This window comes from Furipterus horrens, unplaced genomic scaffold, assembly GCF_987537825.1.
Source record: "Furipterus horrens unplaced genomic scaffold, mFurHor1.1.pri manual_scaffold_15, whole genome shotgun sequence".
NCBI classification, from domain to species: domain Eukaryota; kingdom Metazoa; phylum Chordata; class Mammalia; order Chiroptera; family Furipteridae; genus Furipterus; species Furipterus horrens.
In genome coordinates this window covers 14,051,544-14,071,586 of record NW_028327185.1, presented here as the reverse complement: position 1 = coordinate 14,071,586, position 20,043 = coordinate 14,051,544, and the positions used below count along the sequence as shown (strand labels likewise).

At 46.8% G+C, this 20,043-nt stretch overlaps 1 protein-coding gene across 1 annotated transcript; it reads right to left on the bottom strand.

Moving 5' to 3' along the window:
• Positions 1-16,400: 16,400 nt before the first annotated feature.
• On the bottom strand, positions 16,401-18,836 carry MAP1LC3C (microtubule associated protein 1 light chain 3 gamma). The gene is made up of 4 exons (XM_090263292.1): positions 18,779-18,836; positions 18,623-18,678; positions 18,363-18,469; positions 16,401-16,608 (listed from the first exon to the last, which is right to left on the bottom strand). Exons 1-4 carry the CDS (start codon positions 18,834-18,836, stop codon positions 16,401-16,403), a joined length of 429 nt encoding a protein of 142 aa, XP_090119418.1.
• Positions 18,837-20,043: the final 1,207 nt, after the last annotated feature.

The following is a 20,043-nucleotide window of genomic DNA, read 5'->3' as shown; positions in this document are numbered from 1 at the left end:
AAGCTGTATGTCTGGGTGTTGCTTTTCTTTATACTTATTTATGTTATTTTTAGAGACAGGGGAAGAGAGGGAGGGAATTAGGCAATTCCTTGGTTTCTAAATCACGGTAACTAATTACAATATTTTAAAACGTTTTGAGGCAAAACCATTTTGAGGCCATGTTGACCCTAGAGCCAATTATTCAAAACCTGGCTTATTTCACATGCTCTGGAAATGAAAGGAGATAATGCGTATGAAAGAGTTTTATCAGGGCGAAGATCCTGTAAAAACACTGTTACTTTTTTCTCAAGTAGGTAAACTGGAGTAAGGAGGAGAGAGATCTCTGCTCTCTTGAAGGTGGGAGACTGGAAGAGCTAATCTTTAGTAAGATCTGGCCTTCAGTCAGCAACTTGCAATAAGCAAGACACAGCACAGCTTCATGATCTCACTGAATTTTTTTCTTGTGATGACAACTTTTAAGATAGGCTTTCTTAGCAACTTTCAAATACACAATGCGTAGCTGAGTGTTGTGGCTGGTTTGGCTCAGTGGATTGAGCGTCGGCCTGCAAGCTAAGTGTCGCTGGTTCGATCTTCCAGTCAGGGCACATCAGAGAAGGAAAACTCTGACTCCAAAAAACCTCCGCTGCCTTGCGGCATACCTCTTCAGGGGAAAGGCTAAGGGAGTAAACCCTGACAGAAAATCCGGAGCCGGAGTCCCTAAGGCGGTTTGACGTTGTAGTCAACACCGGCAACTCCTGCGGCGCACCTGAAGCCAAGCTGTATTGACTCCGTCTTTCCCTTGGACCCTTCAGCTGCGAAGAGAGGGGGGGTCTGCTGCATGGGCAACAGCAGACCCTCCATATCACCCTGCCCAGGCTCTGTAGCTTCAGCTCCACTGGAGAGGACACTCCAGCGTCATCACAAGATGTTGATTCAACACGGGAGGAGACAGATACCGTGTCACTCCCGAGTCGGACTGCACAGCCATTCTCGGCGGTGCAGATAGACTCTTAAGAAGCTACACCATCGTCTCTCGAGACGGACGGCTGCCGACGAGCTGAGTGTTGTCACCATGTTGTACATTACACCCCCAGGACTTAATTATCATGTAACTGGAAGTTCGTACCTTTAACCAGCTTCTCCCGTTTCACGTACTCCCCACCCCAACACCTGGCAACCATCAATCTGTTATCTGTATCACTGAGTTCAGGCTGTTTATTTTATTTTATTTTTTAAATTTCACATGCAGGTGAAAAAAATATAGTATAGTAGGCACACATACAGATTTTAAGTTTGAAAAATGTAATTAAAAGCTGGGAAAAAAAAATCCCAGCTCTCCAGCTCTGTCACTTATAAGCTAAATTAATGGGAGCTAGGTATTTTCTTTAAACTTTAGTTTTCTCTTCTATAAAATAGAGGTAGTAGTACTAATTTTATCTAATTATGAGGATTCAGTGAAAATATTTAGAGTGCTCAGTAAAGTATTGGCACATTTTGTTACTATTATCGTCATAATAAGAATGAAGATAGTATGAACATCTTTATACTTAAAATTGTGCCTGCTTATGTGACTTATATGACTATTTCCATGTCATAAATTTCTGCATAGGAATTTGAGTGAGTGAATATGAATATTTTTCAATTTAATCTTTTTTTCCCATTACCATTTAGTCCCCTTATACCCCTTCTCCCCAGTTTTTAAGTTTTTTAAAATTTACTACACATCGTTCCACACTGGTTGCGCCTAAACCCACACTAACATACATGAAACCAGGAGTCCTGCATATCATATGTGTAAATACCTAAAATAAATCAAGCGACAAACTATTCAATCAAATATCTTCTCTCCACCTACCATGACAAATATATCTTCATCATTACCAGGAAGGCCAATTTCAAATTCGGTGTTCTTGAGCGCCTTGAAGTTCCAGACATTCTGTGTGGGTCACAGCCCATGGACCATGTCCCTTTCTCTTCCCACCGCAGCTCCACTCCACAAAGCCTCCTGTGATTCTGTATGAACATCTCAGCCTCAAGCTGCACCCATAGCCCTGCAATCAGCATACACTGGCTGCCCCACCCAACCCGAGGTGCACACCCCAGGGCCTGATCCGCCCTTTCCATGGACTGAGGATGACGGCCTCTGCAGTTCCTGACCTGGGCAGTGAGCCACTAGCACAAAGAAGTCAGGGTCCGCCAAGGCTGCTGTGGCTCAGTGGATTGAGCTCCAGCCTGGGAACTAAAGGGTCGCCGGTGTGATTCCCACTCAGGGCACAGGCCTGGGTTGTGGGCCAGGTCCCCAGCTGGGGGCGCGCGAGAGGCAACTACACATTGATGTTTCTCTCCCTCTCGTTCTCCCTAAAAATAAAAGTCAGGGTCTGAGATACCTCCATGATCTAGAAGGGGTGGGGCACAGTTTCTGTATGAGCCTGTCATCCTAACCATGAACCTTTAAAAACATTTACTAACCTATTACATGAAAAAAACTTCAGTGTTGCTCCTACTGGAATTTCTATCACGGTTATTAAACAGTTGGTGTTTACAGACCATTTGGGTTTCCTCTCTTGTGAACTAAGACAGTCAATTTCTACCTGTTCTCAGGGTTCAGAAATACCCAACCAGTAGCTGTCCAATACGCATCACAAGCCCTAGGAAACTTTAAAGTCCTAAGCAGGTAAGTTTGAATGGTCTGAAAGCTCCTGCCAGTCAGACGGGGAGGGAGAGGTTTGATAGGACGACGTACACACCTCCAGGGGGCTCCACGTTCACTGACTACGGGGAGAATGGAAACCCTTGGAATTGTGCAGCATGGAAGTTCTGGATGAGACCAAGTGTTCGGTGAAAAGTTGCTAGAAACAGTACCAGAGCTTTTCCTGACTTGAATATTAACCAAAGGACATCTGAATTGTCCATCAGCTCAGGAGGTGTAACTGCTGGGGTGAGGAATGCAAAATAATCTTCAGGAAGGGAAACACAACCTTCAAAGCCCCCGTGCTGCCATGGCAACTGGAGCTCACAAATGATGCCATTGTAAAGGCAGCTGAGTATGCGAACCTGTGAACCTATGGAGCTGGGGTGAGGGGGAAGGATGAGAGCAAGATTTCACCAGCAGGGGAGTGGAAACTGGGCAAGGGGAAATGTATGCTAATCCCGGTAACTAAAATAAAATCTGTCACAGCTGTTAGCGGTGAGAGAAGCGAGAAGGGAATAACGTGTATTTGACTTACGTTTGATGTCTTTCATCAGCAGTTATTAAAACACACTCTGTCGTTCATTCCTCGAGCGCCACGCTGAGGGTGCAGTCACTCATTTTATGGGCACTGTGGTCAGCTCAGTGACTCATGAGTAGGAGCGAAAGGGATAAAACATTCCCCAGCAACGACCTGGTACTAAATACTGCAAACTTGTTTGGACTCCCAAATCCTCCTCTACCAAAACGTCTCTAACTTAATTCAATGCAATTTAACAACTAAAATTTTTTTTCTATCAAAACGGGTCAGCCTTGGTAAAAGGCATGGGGGAGTTCTGTATGCTATTTTTGCAACTTATCTTCTTGGCAGCCGTCCGTCTCGAGAGACGATGGTGTAGCTTCTTAAGAGTCTATCTGCACCGCCGAGAATGGCTGTGCAGTCCGACTCGGGAGTGACACGGTATCTGTCTCCTCCCGTGTTGAATCGACATCTTGCGATGACGCTGGAGTGTCCTCTCCAGTGAAGCTGAAGCTACAGAGCCTGGGCAGGGTGATATGGAGGGTCTGCTGTTGCCCATGCAGCAGACCCCCCCTCTCTTTGCAGCTGAAGGATCCAAGGGAAAGATGGAGTCAATACAGCTTGGCTTCAGGTGCGCCGCAGGAGTTGCCGGTGTTGACTACAATGTCAAACCGCCTTAGGGACTCCGGCTCCGGATTTTCTGTCGGGGTTTACTCCCTTAGCCTTTCCCCTGAAGAGGTATGCCGCAAGGCAGCGGAGGTTTTTTGGAGTCAGAGTTTTCCTTCTCTGATGTGCCCTGACTGGAAGATCGAACTAGCGACACTTAGCTCGCAGGCCAACGCTCAATCCACTGAGCCAAACCAGCCAGGGTATGCAACTTATCTATACATTTGAATTCTATCAATCAAAATAATTAGAGCACCCGTGCCTGGTAGATTTATGAGGGCAGGCCCTTCTGGCTGGCATGGCCACTGCTCTGGCTCAGTGCCAACTCCAGTGTTTTGCCCACAGTAGGTGCTCAATCAATGCTTGTTGAGTGAATAGTAGGCACTCGGTGAATAGTAGCAACTGTTAGTAAGTGTAGCCAGCCAATGCCTTCTCGCTGAAAGTACCAACTAAAAAGCTCCCACAAGTCCTGTATCATGGCACATTCTCCAATGATGTCCCTGGTCACTAACAGTCTTTTTTTAAAAAAAATATTTTATTTATTTTTAGAGAGAAGAGGAGGGAGGGAGAAAGAGAGGGAGAAAAACTGGGACATGCGGTTGCTTCTCGCACGTTTCCAACCGGTGAAGCGGCCTGCGACCCAGACATGTGCCCTGACTGGGAATCGAGCCAGCACCCTTTGGTGCTCAGGCCAGCACTCAATTCACTGAGCCACAGCACCCAGGGCACTGATAGTCTTCCATTTGCTCCACACAGGCTGTCCGAGTGCCTACAGGATGCGAGGAGCTGTGTCAGGTGCTGGGTTTTCAGGGTGGATTGCTGTCGGTCACCTGCACTGGTTGAATTTGTAGTCAGATGGAGGAGACAGATGTGAAACTGTTACAGAACCCCTGGGCTGCTCCAGTTGAAAACAAACCCACGGGCTCTTTAGTTAGGGGCCCGATTGCCCGCCGCCAAAATTATAACTCTCAATACCAGAGTTTGGTGAAAAGAAAAAGAATTGTTTATTTAACAGTTATATAGATTTAGTTATTTGCGGATTTCTGTTATTAAGTCTTATGCTCTTTAAAACACCCACAAACACATATCCTTGCCTCCCCCCATTCCAAACCAGGCTAGTTTTAGGGAAGTCAGAGAAACCGTTTCCCTACTTTCCCAACACAGTTCAGCTTTACCAGCAGCTGCCAATCATTCAATCTGATTGGGGAGGTCCTTTCTGTGCTGTGGTGCCCTCTAGCTCTCAATGCAGAACCGCCTGGATTCTCAGCCTCCTTGCAAACTGCCTTCTTCCTGCAAAACCGCGTGGATCTTCTCTCCTTCTCAAAACTGCATGGCGAGAGCCTCTTAAAGCAGCCTGGAGACCCCTTCTCCAAGCCACATGGAGAAGGCCCCTTCACCAAGCCACGTGGAGGGAGCACACGAGAGAGCGAGAGCGAGAGAGCCCGAGAGCTAGAGTGAGAGCCTGAGTCAGAGCGCCAGAGCGAGAGCGCGAGCCAGAGAGCGAGAGTCCCAGAGTGAGAGCACGAGCGAGAGCCAGAGAGAGTCTGAGCGAGAGTCTGAGAGAGTCTGAGTGCCAGAGCCAGAGCGCGAGTGAGAGCCCGAGCGTGCCAGAGAGAGTCTGAGCTAAAATGTCTGCAGCTGCTTATATATCCCTGACTGCGTCATCTGACGCAGTGGACGTTGCAAACAGTTCTGACCATTCACAGACCCTTACGTAGGCTCTGTGTGCTTTCTCCATACTGTCCCCTGGTTCAAGACTCCTCCCATCTGCCTGAGGCTTTGGATGCATTAAAGCCATTTGCATAAGAAAGACTCTAGCCACCAGCCTCAGGCATGTGGAGGCATTCTAAAAGCTGCTTCCTTCTCCCCACCCCCCAGCTGCAAGCTCTGGGGATTTTTGGACTCCCCTGTTTCTGTAACAAAACTACTCACAAATGGGAACTGCCCTACAATGGTGACAGGGGCCAGAAAAGGAGGGTGCAGGCATGCAGGAGCCTGTGGTGGGAAAAGGATGAGAACAGGAAGAATGAGACAGGTGGAATGAGCAAAGAAGAGGGCAGGGCAACCTCAGCTGGAGAAGTGGTGGAGGCAGGTGGAGGCGAGAAAAACTGAACTTCCTTCTGTTCTTCTGAGTTCTGGGCACAGACCCCTATAATAAAAGACAGTTTCACAAGAGAAAAAAAAATTAGCATGTATTGCTCGTGGATACATGGGAGAGAACCGACAAAAATGAGTAACTCCAAGAGGTGGCTTAGAATTCAGGCTTAAAAACCATGTTAACAGGGAAAGGGGAGAGAGGTCTAGGCCTCTTGGGGGAATATCAGTGATTTTTAGGCAAGACTACTGGTCCTTCAGAATAACAGATGTGAGGTATGATAGCTCGTGGTCAGGGTGTGGTGACTCCTAATCTCTCTTGTGATAAGAGTCAGCCTTCCTTGGTTGAGGAAGCTCCTGTGGATTTATGACAATTGAGTTCCCCTTGGAGGATCAGCCTTTAGGCAGATAGGAGGAGTTCCGAGAAACCCTCTCCCTGCATTTGCTGTTTTTCAAGTGCCTGCAGCTCCAAATAATCTATGTGCCAAGTGTCCTATGTTGAGGTGGCATGTTCTGCTGCCTTTCACAGGCCACCTCAGGTCTTGCAGCCAAAGTTAGGGACTTGAGTTTTAATGTCAGAGCAGTGGGAACCCCAAGGGGCCCCGCGCCAGGAGCCAGCTGCCTGGACCAGCACTGTTTAAAGATCTCCCAGCTGTTCTCAAAGCCCCAAGGTCTATTTTCCATTGAGTCCTAGTGCCACACTCCTCGGAGAGATGAGACAAAGTTGGAATTTTTATTTATTTTCTAAAAAGATTTTATTTGTTTATTTTTAGAGAGAGGGGAGAGGAGGGAGAAAGAAAGGGAGAGAAACATTAATGCGTGGTTGCTTCTCATGTGCCCCTAGCTGGAGACCTGGCCCACAAACCCAGGCATGCGCCCTGACTGGGACTTGAATCCACACCATTTTGGTTCCCAGGCTGGCACTTAATCAACTCATCCAACCAGCCAGGGCAAAGTTGGAGTTTTTTAAAAAGTACTAGAAAATAGAATGTCAACTGTAGTTGATAAACAATAAAGTAAAATATTAAATTCTCAATGAAAAATAAAATCTTTGCAGTAGTTTTCTAAAAATTTCAAAATTCTGCTGAGAGTAATTAAAGAAGATTTAAATAAATAGGGAGACTGGTTTAAAAAAAAAAAAATTGTACCAGAAGATAAAGGTAGCCTCCATTGGAGACCATCTTGTACACAGAAGCCCAGCGGGCCAGCTGTTTAACAGTAGTAAGTAATGGTTACTTACAGCTTAATCTTTCTTTATTAGGCATTACTGAAGCTCATTACACATATTAACTCATTAAATTTCCATTTAGTCTGTGAGGTAGGTGCTATTTTTATCTCCGCTTTCACAGAGAGAGCCCTGAGACTTAGAGAGTTTCCAGAAACTTTACCGAAGTCACAGAGTAAGCGGGGAAACACCCACATCCCAGCAGGTTGACTCCCAAGCCAATGATGATGGTAGTGAAAGGAATCAGGGTACGCTGCCCCCAAACACACCATGAGTGTATACATTGGTACCGGCATTACTTTGAGCTGAAGGCAACTGAGAATCAATGGATGCAGAAACAGTTCTCTGTCCTTTGTTACCTGCCTAAAAGCAAGGCAAAAATGTCCCTTGGCGAAGGGGGCCCCTGGGCCCACCCGAGATGGAGAGACAGGTTTGCACAAACAGATGTAACCCTGGCTCCCACAAGTTTCCCCACGTACAGGGTGAGGCAAAAGCAGATTTACAGTGCTTGTGTGGAAAATAATACGATAATTAATAAATAACAATACAAAAATACTTTTGTTCTGCCCTGTACTTCCTGGTCACTTATGATTTGTCATCCCCTGAAGTCCAAACCCCTTTCCTTTGTTAAAATGGTGTATAAACTCCCAAGTGCAGCCACTTCTGTGAGTTTCACTACTTTTCTGTGAACTCCCCCATGCATATGAATAAAAATGGTGTGCCTTTTCTCATTTATCCATATTTTTATTTTATTTTAAAAATGTTATTATTTTTAAAAATTTTATTTATTGATTTTAGAGAGAGAGAAACATCGATTTGTTGTTCCACTTACTTATGCACTCATTGGTTGATTACTGTATGTGCCCTGAAGGGGGATCAAACCCACAGCCTTGGCGCATATCAAGATGGTGCTCTAACCACCTGAGCTCCCTGACCGGTGCCTGTTCATCTTTGGTTAGTTCAAGTCAAAGACTCCACGGAATTGAACCTAAGAGAGTGGAGGAAAATCTTTTCTTCCTTATGGTAGTGACGGGAGTCTAGATCACAGGGGGACTAGGCAGCTCACAGCCACGCTCTGTCCCAGGAGTCAGACACCCAAGTCCTTGGGTGCCAAACCACCGTGAAAGTGCTTTGGTGACAGAAACAACCACAAATGAAAACATACATCAAACAAAATTTAACCCCCCCCCCCTTGGATTCTGTTTTCACAACCCTGGTTTTTCTTGTCACTATGAATAAAGTTCCTGCAGAAATCAAGGGGGGTGGTGCTCAGCCACTGGCCCCGCGCACCCCTCAGACTGGCTTCCTCCAGGGGAGGGGTGGGGCTGCCCCCTGCTCCTCCCACCTGCTGGGGCTGCAGCGCCCAGGACACAAGCTAAGTCCTTCCCAGGCATCTCACCCTGTTCGCCAGCTGCCTGGCTGGATGGGAATTCTTTCTGTTCTGCTCCCCTTTGGCCCGAGGCACGCCTGATGGAGGCCTGCCCTGGGACTTCCTGGACCACAATCACAGCTAATTCAGAATGCAGGTGACACCCATACATCCCTACCCAACAGTGACCGCCAACAGGGCCGAAACCAGGAAGCTCTTGGATGAAGCAAGACAGGGGCCGTTCTAGACTTCCGGGCCCCTGGTTGTTAACGTGGGGGCCGCCAGGCCTGTGGCGACAGATCACCTGGGAGCCTGTTAGGAATAGCCAAGCCCCTCCCTAAATTTTCTGAATTAGAAACCCCTAGGATGAGGCCTGGTAGTCTCGTTTAATAAACCCATCAAGGGAGGTTAACGAATGCTCAAGGAGAGCCGCTAATCCAGCTCAAGCCCAGCGAACTGTGGCCCGCAGGCCACACCCAGCCTGCCATGTGGTTTGGTACAGCTCACAAGCTAAGAGTGGTTTCTACATTTTTCAGTGGTTGGGGGGAGCATATAAAAAAGTGTGATATTTCAAGATATGTGAAAAATTATTTTACATTCAAATGCTGGTGTCCACAAATGAAGTTTTATTGGAACGCAGCCATGCCCGTTAATTTACACGTCGCCTCTGGCTGCTTTGAGCTATAATGGCAGAATCGTGACAGAGACTCTGAAACCTAAAATATTTGCCAGCAGCCTCTATGGAGAAAAGCCTGTGACCCTTGTGCTAGGCTGTTTGGAAATCCACAAGGCTGGACGGGGTGCGGCAGCTGCCAGCTGCTCCCCAAACACGGGCTCCTTGCACCAGGGCAAACGGCCATGTCGGACCTCACTGTGTAGAGTCCATTTCTGTGCCACGCAGTTAAATTAGTTATGTCTCTAAAAGATGCTAAAAATGGCACTGGGATTGAAAAAAGTTTCCAAAGGCCCATTCATTCAGCCCCACATCCAAATAAATAAATCTGGTTTTCGCAGCCACAAAACTTCGGCTTTTGTTGCTGGAAATGTTGCCGGCTATGCCCAAAAGGTGTTTATCTATGTCTGTGTAGGGCAGCTATGGGGCAGGGAGGCTGGTTTTCTTGGGCTCATTGAGGAGTATTCATGGAAGAAGGCTGGTGAGGATAGAAATCCTGAGGATCTGAGCACTGTGAAGCCTGGCTTGAGCCGGGACCCCACTAGACTCAGCTCACACTAAAAGGAAAGCCGCGTGGAGAAGCACCACTGGCTGAACAGGCTGTATACTCCGGGGCTTCAGGCACAGGTGAGGAAATGCCATAAAACATAAATAAAATATCTGCCTCTGGCTTTCTGTGTAAGGAGCAGAGGCCCAAGAAATGAGGCCAGGCAGGGACTGCGGTGATGGGGGACTTTATATAATATACTGTGGAAGTGAGGCTGGATCCAGTGTGTAACTGGGAATTGTGGTCTGGGTGTTCTGTAAGAATGAGAGAACCTGTTTCCTTTCTCTTTAAAAAATTATTTATTTATTTATTTTTATTTTTATTTTTTAAGTTAAGAATCAGATAGGAGCCCTGGCTTAGTGGATTGAGCACTGGCCTGTGAACCAAAGGGTCTCTCGTTCGATTCCCAGTCAGTGCACAGGTCTGGGTTCCAGGCCAGGTCCCCAGCTGGGGGGCGTGTGAGAGGCAACCACACATTGATGTTTCTCTCCTCTTTCTCTCTTCCTTCCCCTCCTAAAAATAAATAAATAGAATCTTAAAAAAAAAAAAAAAAAAAAAACGAAACCAGAATCAGATAGGCACAAACAGGGGATTGGACTCTCAGCTAAAGATAAGGTAGTGTGCCTTGGGGGCCTCAAAGGGTCATTGCAGGACAATAAGAAGACCAGATGTTTAGTAAATAGAAGTTTGCCCAGCCCTGTAGGTGGGTCAAAAGAGGTTATCTCTGATAATCTCTTATTCTGGGTAAAGCTCCTAATTCAAGTTCTTACAGGAAGGGGCAGAAATCTTCCCTGAGCCCAGGGCAAAAGTTGCCTTCAGCACCCAATTTTATGGTAATTAGTCCTGAAGAATAAAGGGAGGTGCAACTCTGCTGCCTTTTCCACCTCCACCCCCACCCACCCTCCTACCACAGAACCATACCCTCTCCCCACGCCTCCCCCAGTAATTCCTTCAGGTTGAAAGCTAAAAAGTCTTCAGAACTGTCTTTGAAAATCTAAGCATATACAGCCACCAAAAACATTGTAGTTATTCATTACTTTTTCCCTTTATTTTTCCCTTCTGTGTGAAGCTGTTTCAGACATCAAAGCCTGGTCTATTAATTACGATATTTTCATTGTTTTCCAATGTTTTCACTTTTTTTTTTTCTGTTCCAGCAACTTCCCTGTTATTCCCAAGCAAATAGGAATCTACTGAAAAAATAGATACAAAGAAGAATACAGTCACTGTCTTGTTAAAGATACACTGAGGCATATGAATAATATTTAGAGTTTACTTGAGCAAAAATGGATTTAAATCGAAGTGCTTAGAAACATTCCCATGACAGGAGCTCAGGGAGATACTTTTATAGAGAAAAGGGGGAAACAAAGGAAGAAAATTATTGATGGGCTGTAGTTTAAAGCCTTAGCGTTTTGATTTGTAACCTTGAGACATTTAGAGGCTTAGAATTTTGGGTTGCTTGAACGGGTCTCTAAGATATTAGAGCCACCTCGGCTAATGGTTCCCCTGTTTAATTAACTTAACAGTCTTTATAATGCTTTATTCATTCATTTGTTCATCTGTTGATTCACACAGGCAACTTTATTTTTCTTAAAGATTTTATTTCTTGTTAGAGAGAGGGGAAGGGAGGGAGAGAAGGGAGAATCATCAACATCGGGTTGCCTTTCGCATGCTCCCAAGTGGGGACCTGGCCCATAACCCAGGCATGCGCCCTGATGGGAATCAAACCCGTGACCCTTTGATTTGCAGGCCGGCGCTCCATCCACTGAGCCACACCAGCCAGGACCACACATGCAACTTTAGTTCATATTGATTCTGCTAGGCAAGGTACTAACTGCAAAAATTGACATTGTGGAGTGTGCAATAAAAGAGTATGAATAAGGTGTGTATGCAGGAAGAACGGGATGACAGCCATTCATGCCTGGGGTGGTAGAAGCCAGCTGGCCTTGTTTTATTTTTTTAAAGAATTTATTTATTTAGTTAGTTATTTATTTTTTAATTTATGGAGAGAGGGGAAGGGAGGGAGAAATATCAATGTGTGGTTGCCTCTCTTGTGTCCCCAAATGGGGACCTGGCCTGCAACCCAGGCATGTGCCCTGATTGGGAATTGAACTAGCGACCTTTTGGTTTGCAAACCGGCCCTCAATCCTTTGAACCACACCAGCCAGGGCTGAATAAGGTGATTGTTAAGAGACATCAATTTAAGGGTAAAATAACATTAACATCTGGGACTTGTTACTAGAAATTCTTTACTTTTCTCTCTTTCCTGACTTCCTTCCCTGGGGTCCTCAGTCCCCAACACTGCTCCCCGAATCCCCCTGGGCCACTCATGCCTTTGTATCTGCTCTCCCCTTTGGCTAGAGCTAGCCTTTCAGAAGTTTCCAATACATCCATGAGGAAGCTGAAATTTGGGGGCACTGTATTTATTTTTATGGGCAACCAACTGCTTGGCCGTTTGTATCTAATGAAACGGTGTTGGCGCCACCTGGTGGTACTTTTCAGGTCTGCCTTCAATGTCAACGGAGACAGGTTTTGAACTAGTTGGGAGGGAGTTTCTTGGACAGAGGAAGCAATTCCAGGTAGTCTTGTTAGTCGGGAACGTGCTGCCTTTGCGATTTTATCAATGTGTAGAAACTCATAGAAAATACATTATTTGAAAACTTTGAAACTAAAGGTGTGGTGATCTTCCGACAATCACCTGCTCAAGTCTTCCTGTTCTGAAGCACAAACTGGCGATTTTTCAAATGAGGGCCCTGACCAGATTAAATAATTCCTCGGACCACAGAGGAAGACCCAACTTTTGAACCCAAGTCTGTCTGATGACAAAACCCAGCTCTTCCCAGGACCCACACTGTCTCGTAACGTAGTCCTGGGTCAGGTATGTGCTTAAAAGGTTGGAGCAGGATGGATCAGAGGACGCACAATGACTGCTCTTTTCCAGGGCGAGCGAGGAGATCGCAGCCGCGAGGCTACCTCGCAAAAGGCCTAGACAGTGCTTCTCCAACGCTACTGTGCTTATGAGTCAGATGGGGGGGGTCTTGATAAATTTCAGGTTCGGATTCAGTAGCTCTGGGGAAGAGGCTGAGACTCTGCGTTTTTAAAAAGCTCCCAGGTGAGGCTCTAGACCTCTAGACCTGTGGTTCAGAGAAGGAGGAAATTTCAGCCCCTAGGGGACAGTTAGCAACGTCTGGAGACATTCTTGGTATCACTGTTGGCGGTGGGGGGCAGTGCCACTGACATCTAGTGGGCAGAGATCAGGGATGCTGCTAAACATCCCACAATGCACATGGCAGCCTTCTACAACAAAGACTTGTTTGCCCAAATGTCAGTTGCATGGAAATTGGGGAGCCCTGCCCTAGACCTAGTCTTCTGTGATTTGGACCTACCTGCTGTGAAAGCTCAAGTCCTCTAACCTGGAGAACATTTGCTGGAAAACAGGTATGAACTATTTGCTTTGTTCATAAAAGAAAACAGCACACCCTTAGGAATCACCCCCACATGTTTCTTTACATGAAAGGTAAAGGGGCACGGAGAAGACCAGTAACAATGAAGCCATGACCTCAAACACCAAGTGTCCTGTGGAAAACTGTATTAATCTCCAGCCAAGGACTCGGCAATGCAAAATCAGTGAATCCTGTAGACTTGGAAACACTTTTCTTCTTATCCCATGTAGGACCAAAACGGTAACAAAAAGATACTTCTTTTTATTGTGATTTATCTTCCATAATATCTTAATGGTAAAATTATAACAACCTACAGTTGGGGGTCAGCAAACTTCTGTAAAGGGTCATATAGTAACTACAAGGGTGGGCAAAAGGAGGTTTACAGTTGTGAGTATGTAAAAGTTTATTCTTGAGTTATCATTTATTGATTGGTTATTGTATTATTTTTATTTACTTATTTGTCTTATTATTAGTTATTATTTTGTATCCTTACTTGTATTATTTGTCCTCTTACTACTGTTATTATTATTTCATATCCTCACTTATGATTTATCTTTCAGGTAATAATGGCTGGTAATATAACCTACTTTTGTCCCCACCCCCTAATCTTAGGCCTTGCAGGTAAAAAGCTTATTATCACAATCACTCAACTCAGCCATTGTAGCACCAAAGCAGCGGGGGACAATGACAGTAACTGTAGATGAGGCTGCATTCCAATAGCACTTTACTCGCAAAAATGGGCCCCAGATTGGATGGCCCACGGCAGTGATTTGCTGACCTCTGGTCTTCACATTTAAGTAAATCTGGGGTCAGCTGTAAACCCTACATTAGCTGAGACATAAATAGCCACATGTTTTTTTATCTGTCCCTCTTTGGTCTTCTGGGGGTGCGGACAGGGTGACTAATGCATTACAACAGGCACAGGGGAAAAAATGGTTTTCCTGACAGACCCAAGCACAGCCCACTCATTCTATTGTCTCCCTCTGAAGTTGATGCCAGGGCTCTCTAATTTATCACCATGCATTAATTAACCACCGGAGATGTGCTTGGCATTACTGGAAGCCATGGAAAACCCCAAAAAGTCACAGTTCATGTTCTTAGGCAAGTGGGGTTATGATGGTGATAACACAGAGACAATTACAGCAAGTTCAATGCACATGGATACATTATTTATTAAAGGCATATGTGACAATTGGTTAGACATCTGGAAAAAGTGAAACCTATGTACGTCTGTTTTCAAAACAAATGCCAATTGGTTCAAATACTTAAGTGTAAACAAAATAAAACCACAATGCGACAAGTAAACACAGAGTTTACATTTTTTATAATTTTGGAGCTGGGAGTCTTTCTGTTGAGACCATGAACCTCATAATCTACAAAGAGAAAGACTGTATAAGAATAAAAAACATTCACATGAGAAAGAAAATGAGCCCTCAACAAGATCAAAAGGAACTGTGTAATTGTTTTTAAGACATATGGCCTACAAAGAGTTAATTACTGAATTGTACGCACTTGTAAAAATCAATAGAAAATGAGGAGTAGCCTAAAAGAAAAGCCCTCCTAATTTACAGAAGTACAAACTGCCAATTAATTCTAACTACCCAAGTAGAGGCTAAGAAAATAAAGCCAAAAATCTGGACCAAAATCTATGGAAATTCATCACTGTCACACAGGTCAGCTTCAGCCTTGGCTTCTTGGATCACATGCTCTCCAGGTGTTCCTTCTGGGGTGCTCCCTCCTGGAACCCATGCTGAGAGAGACCACATGGAACCACTCCAGGCCACAGCTTCAGCGGAGACAGCCGCGATTCATCCCAGCCGAGGAGTCAGACAAGAGCATTAAGAAGCCTTCAGATGATTTCAGCTCCCAGCTGTTCAAGTCACTCCCAACCTTTCAGTTCTCCCAGGCTGTGTCCCCGCACTGTGGAGCAGAGACCAGCTGCAGACACTGTATTTGTGTCTGTGTGTGAACTCAAAAATCCTTACCCAAAGATTCCATGAGCATAATGAAGTCATGAGGATATGATCCAATGAATTTTGGCTGGTTGGTCATATATGAGTAGCAAAGTGAACGCTGCCCATCACAGCCAAGGCTGCTGGAGCCATGCATCTCCAGCTAGAGGCTGACATAAGAAGGAAGCTACTTCAGGACGGATCTTGGACACCAGACAGAACACAACAGCTCACCCAGCTACCACCCAGGGCAGCACCTCTGCACTTGCAGTGAAATGACAGTCTTAGATACTGGGGCTCAGGAAAGACTAAGGAAATAGGGAAACCTGAGAGGAGGGCCAGCACTGGGCACAGCAGTCAAGTGCATGTCTATGCATTGCCTGTGCCGCTCCTGCCAACCCAGATGCCCCTCTGTGATTGCATTCAGGGGGCCCCGCTGCACTCCCTAGTTTCCACCCGTTGGTGTATCTGGGCTCTGTAGCTCAAGCTAAGTCCCTACTCAGCCTGCAGAGTAACTTCTTCCAACACAGGAAGCCTAGCAGAAGGCTAGGAGCGTGGCTTCAAATCCCAGTAGACTGTGTGGTGTGAATCGGACAAATATTTGCTGACTTTTCTAGGCCTAAGTTTCCTCACCTGTAAAATGATAATAATTAACCAGAGCATGTGATGGGGCATTAATGGATGTAGAGTAATTGGAATAATGCCCGGCACACAGTAAACACTCAAATACGTTACATTATTTTATATTGAAAAGTGACAACTTTGGCATAAAGCTGGGCAACAGAGACAGACAAAAGGACATAAGGGAAATATTCAAGTCAAGAGACGCTGTGGAATATTAACAATAATTTCTGTGATGACTGAGATAACGACCCTACCCCCAGGCTCACACTGGCTCCTGGGTTCTAGACCCCACCCCAGGCCCAATTCTCTATGACCGAGGTCATGGGACTCCAGCCACACAGGCGACGCCAACCTCCACGGCCTGTGGCCTCCACCATGGAAGACACCCACTTCCCACAAAATGCCTGTGCCCGTGACCACCCGTCACCCAGAAAAGACTCAGCTTCAGAACTCTCAGGAGCCCCCGCGGTGGCCTAGAGGAAACAGTGCATGAGCACTAAAGGGAGCAGGATGCTTGTCTCTTCCGGCCAGGTGGGCGCTGCTCCCAGGGGAGGTCCGTCTGTCTGTCTGTCCACCATGGAAAGGAGTAGTCTGGTCGGTCCCCCCGGCGTTGGCCCCTGGGTTAGAGGGTCAGGCCCGGGCCTGCGCGGCGGGGGACGACAGGGGCCGCGCCCCCGAACACCTCCTGGGAGGTGTAGGTCATGTACAGGAAGCCGTCCTCGTCCTGGTAGTCCCTGTAGATCTCGGCCATGGTCACGCTCATGCTGACGGCGCTCTTGTTGTTCACCAGCAAGTAAAAGGCTTCCGTGGCCCCGAGGACCATGCGGCTCCTGGCGTGGGGGTGGCGGGGAGGGAGAAGGTTAGCCCGTCGGGGGTCCCGGGAGGTCCCGGACCCAAAGCCTTACCTCCGTTGGCCAGCGCAGACAAGCCCCTCCAAGATGCCCCACCTCCCCACTCGAGCTTGTCATCCTCAGACTCGAGAATCACCCAGGAGAGGCCTGTGACAATGCAGAGGCCGGGGCCCCAGCCCACGGACCGCGGTTCCATAGATCGGGGAAGCAGCCCAGGAATCTGCAGTATCGTGACGCTCAGGGGGACCGCATTGCTCCGGACCCCTTCCTTGGAGATGAAGCTACCACAAGGCCTCCTACTGGGGCTGAAAGGCGGAGGTCTTCCCATCATTAACTAAGAGACATACCAACACAAAAATGCCAAGTACACAAGCCCCTCTCTGTGCCGGCGTGATGGCAGAAAACACAGACAAAGACTCGGTCTCACGGGAGGCGCACATCCACGTGTTCTACCTGGCGAGGCAGGCACAGCGCCCGACTCCAGCCTCAGAGCTTTGAACTTGCAGGTGAGCTAGGTCCATGCATCAGCAGGAGACTGGGGGCTGGAGCCTGATTAATTTTATAACCAGAGCACCCCTCCCGGCATAACCCCAAAGGTTGTCACCCTGACAATGGCATGGCTGTCTTTGGGTGCCAAGGAACTGCTCTGCGGTGGGAATGGGGGGAGCTGGAGGGAACCTCTGTCCCCAGCGTCTGCACCTTCAATTCCTCCTGGCTTTGCCACGCTCTGAGGAGAGGAGTCAAGATATTCCCAAATAACTAATTGAAACAAATAAAACAGACACAAACGTGTACTTATAATGAATTCTTGGAGGAAAAAAGACAAGCTGCAGCAGCTAGCTGGGCTTCCAAGGGCCGGTCTCTCCAGACTTTAATCCTGTGAAGAATCACTCATGGGGTCATATGTGTGTTACCCCCAGCCGTCTGTATTGAAGGCATGGGTGTGAAGACACCCCTCAATCTTCTTAAGCTTTAAAAATAGCTACATTTTCTTTGCTGTGCCCTATCCCAGGGGAGGAGTGTGTTTTGGGGACACCATCCTTGTCCCTCTTCTCTGTCTGAGCAGTGAAGGGTACATTTATCTTTTGAAGACATCCCCACTCCCCAGGCACGCATGCCCTGAAAAGGTGCTATATCTCTACTGGGGAAATGCTGACTGGATGTTCCACATTCTCAGGAGGAAAAGATAGTTGGGACTAATTTAGAGCCAAGACAATTTTAGAAAATTCTTAGAAATATTGGCAGCTCTTACTCTCTTTAGATTTGTTATTGGAGGAGTTTTCCCACCTGTTTAAAATAGATGAACTTTCCTGGGCTGGTGTGGCTCAGTGGGCCGAGTGCCAGCGTATGAATCAAAAGGTTGCTGGTTTGATCCCCAGTTACAGGCCTGGGTTGCAGGCCAGGTCCCCGGCTGGGGGCTTGTAAGAGACAACCAGTCGATGTTTCTCTCACACATCAATGTTCCTCTTCCTATCTTTCTCCTTCTCTTCCCCCCTCTCTACAGAATAAATAAAATCTTTAAAACAGTGAAATAGATAAACTCTCAGAACATCTTTTCTGCTTGCTATGGAATCTAAAAGGTGAGTCACAAAGGAAATTCTTGCCCTCTATTCTCATAGAGGGAAATGCCCCATCCTCAAAATCAAACAGACGAACAGAGCAATTAGAAGAAAAAAAAAAAAAAAGCCCAGGGATGCACCCCCCACCCCCTTCACGTGCACCTTGTCACCTACCGGATGATGCTGAGGAACTGGGTCATGGTCAGCTCCTGAGGAACCAGAAACTTGGTCTTGTCCAGCAGGGGCAGGAACTTCTCCTTGGAGTAGCGTTCCACTACCACCTGTTGAGAGTTTCAGCCCCTGAGAACGTGAGTCAGGGCTCTCAGAATCTTAGAATCTTAGAGCAGGGAGAGATAGTGGGATTTTGTTCTTGTTTTTGTTTTTCAAGGAACAGAGCAGAATACTTTTTTCAAAAAAATACAGTGGAGTCTTACCGGGATCTTGTTTGGGAACTTTGCCCGGATTCCAGCAACTTCCTCTTGTCTGGTTGCTGTGAACATTTCAAGTACAAAAGAGTAAGTAAATAGCAAGAGAAGTCTGTAGCCTCTCCCCTTGCTGTCTGGTGACCCAGACGCTACTGAGAACATTACCTAAGCTCTTCCTCTGCTTGAAGGGTCTGAGGCTTGGGCTTTTTTGTGGAGTTTGCATTTTGCTCAACAGCTGTGTCTGCGTCTGACTTAAAAGAAAAATCCCACAGCCAGGATCTCTAACTCATTCCTCCAGCTGCTTCCAATCCGCCTGCAGGAGCCTGAAGAGGCCCTTATGTAGGGCTGTGTGACATCAGGCCTCTCCGACCCTCCCCTCCCCACGCCCCCTCCCTGGGCAGGAGGAGGTCAAGTCTGAGGATGGAAATGGGATAGCCACCTGCTTATTGGTCGGAAAAAGTAACTTTGCTCATGACCGGTTCAAGGTATTTTTTTTTCTGCTGGAGAAATTAGGGTTCATAATAAAATCAGTGACTGGGCTGAGGACTCTGGAGAGGCAAAACAGTCATACTTCAGTAATGAAACATCTTAAAAATATATATATATATATTATTTACTTTTAGAGGGGAGGGAGGGAGAAAGAGAGGGAGAGAAACATGGATGTGTGGTTGCCTCTCACATGCCCCCTAATGGGACCTGGCCTGCAACCCAAGCATGTGCCCTGACTGGGAATCAAACTGGTGACCTTTTGGTTCATAAGCTGGTGCTCAATCCACTGAGCCACACCAGCCAGGGCATAAGGCAACATATTGAAGGAAGGCCAAAGATGGATCCACCTGCTGCTGAAACAGGCTGCATAATTCTCACAACAGTCCTTGCCATTTTTCCCAGAGAGAAATGGAGGAACAGAAACATTAAGGGATGTGCCCAAGGTCACGCAGCAAGAGAGACAGTCGGGGTTAAAACCCGGATTTGGTACAAGGTAGTTCCACTCACCAATATATTCTGTTATTTTATCTTTTCTGCAATAAAGGTGGGAAGGAAGCACACTTACCCCCAAGATTTCTATTTGAGAGATGAGGGAGGGAGGCCCATTGGCCTGGGACCAAACAGCTGGTAAGAGGCAAGACACAGCTCTGCCAGGCCCCAGAGTCCACAGCTTGCTTCCAAAGCATATGAGATCCAGGAAGACCTTCACACTCTGGATGAGCAGGTTTATGTGCCCTTCATTGATTTCCCCGCAACGTCATTCAACAGTGAAGAGGCTTTGGATGAACAGAATGTCGTAAAGGAAGGTGATAGTATGTCTTCCACGTTTGCCAGGTGAATCAAAGGGAGCAGATCTCAGTTAGTGACCAGGGATGGCCACCAAGTGATTAAGTGATGGCATCACTGAGGAGGCAAATGGCCTCATCTCCCCCTCTACCCCT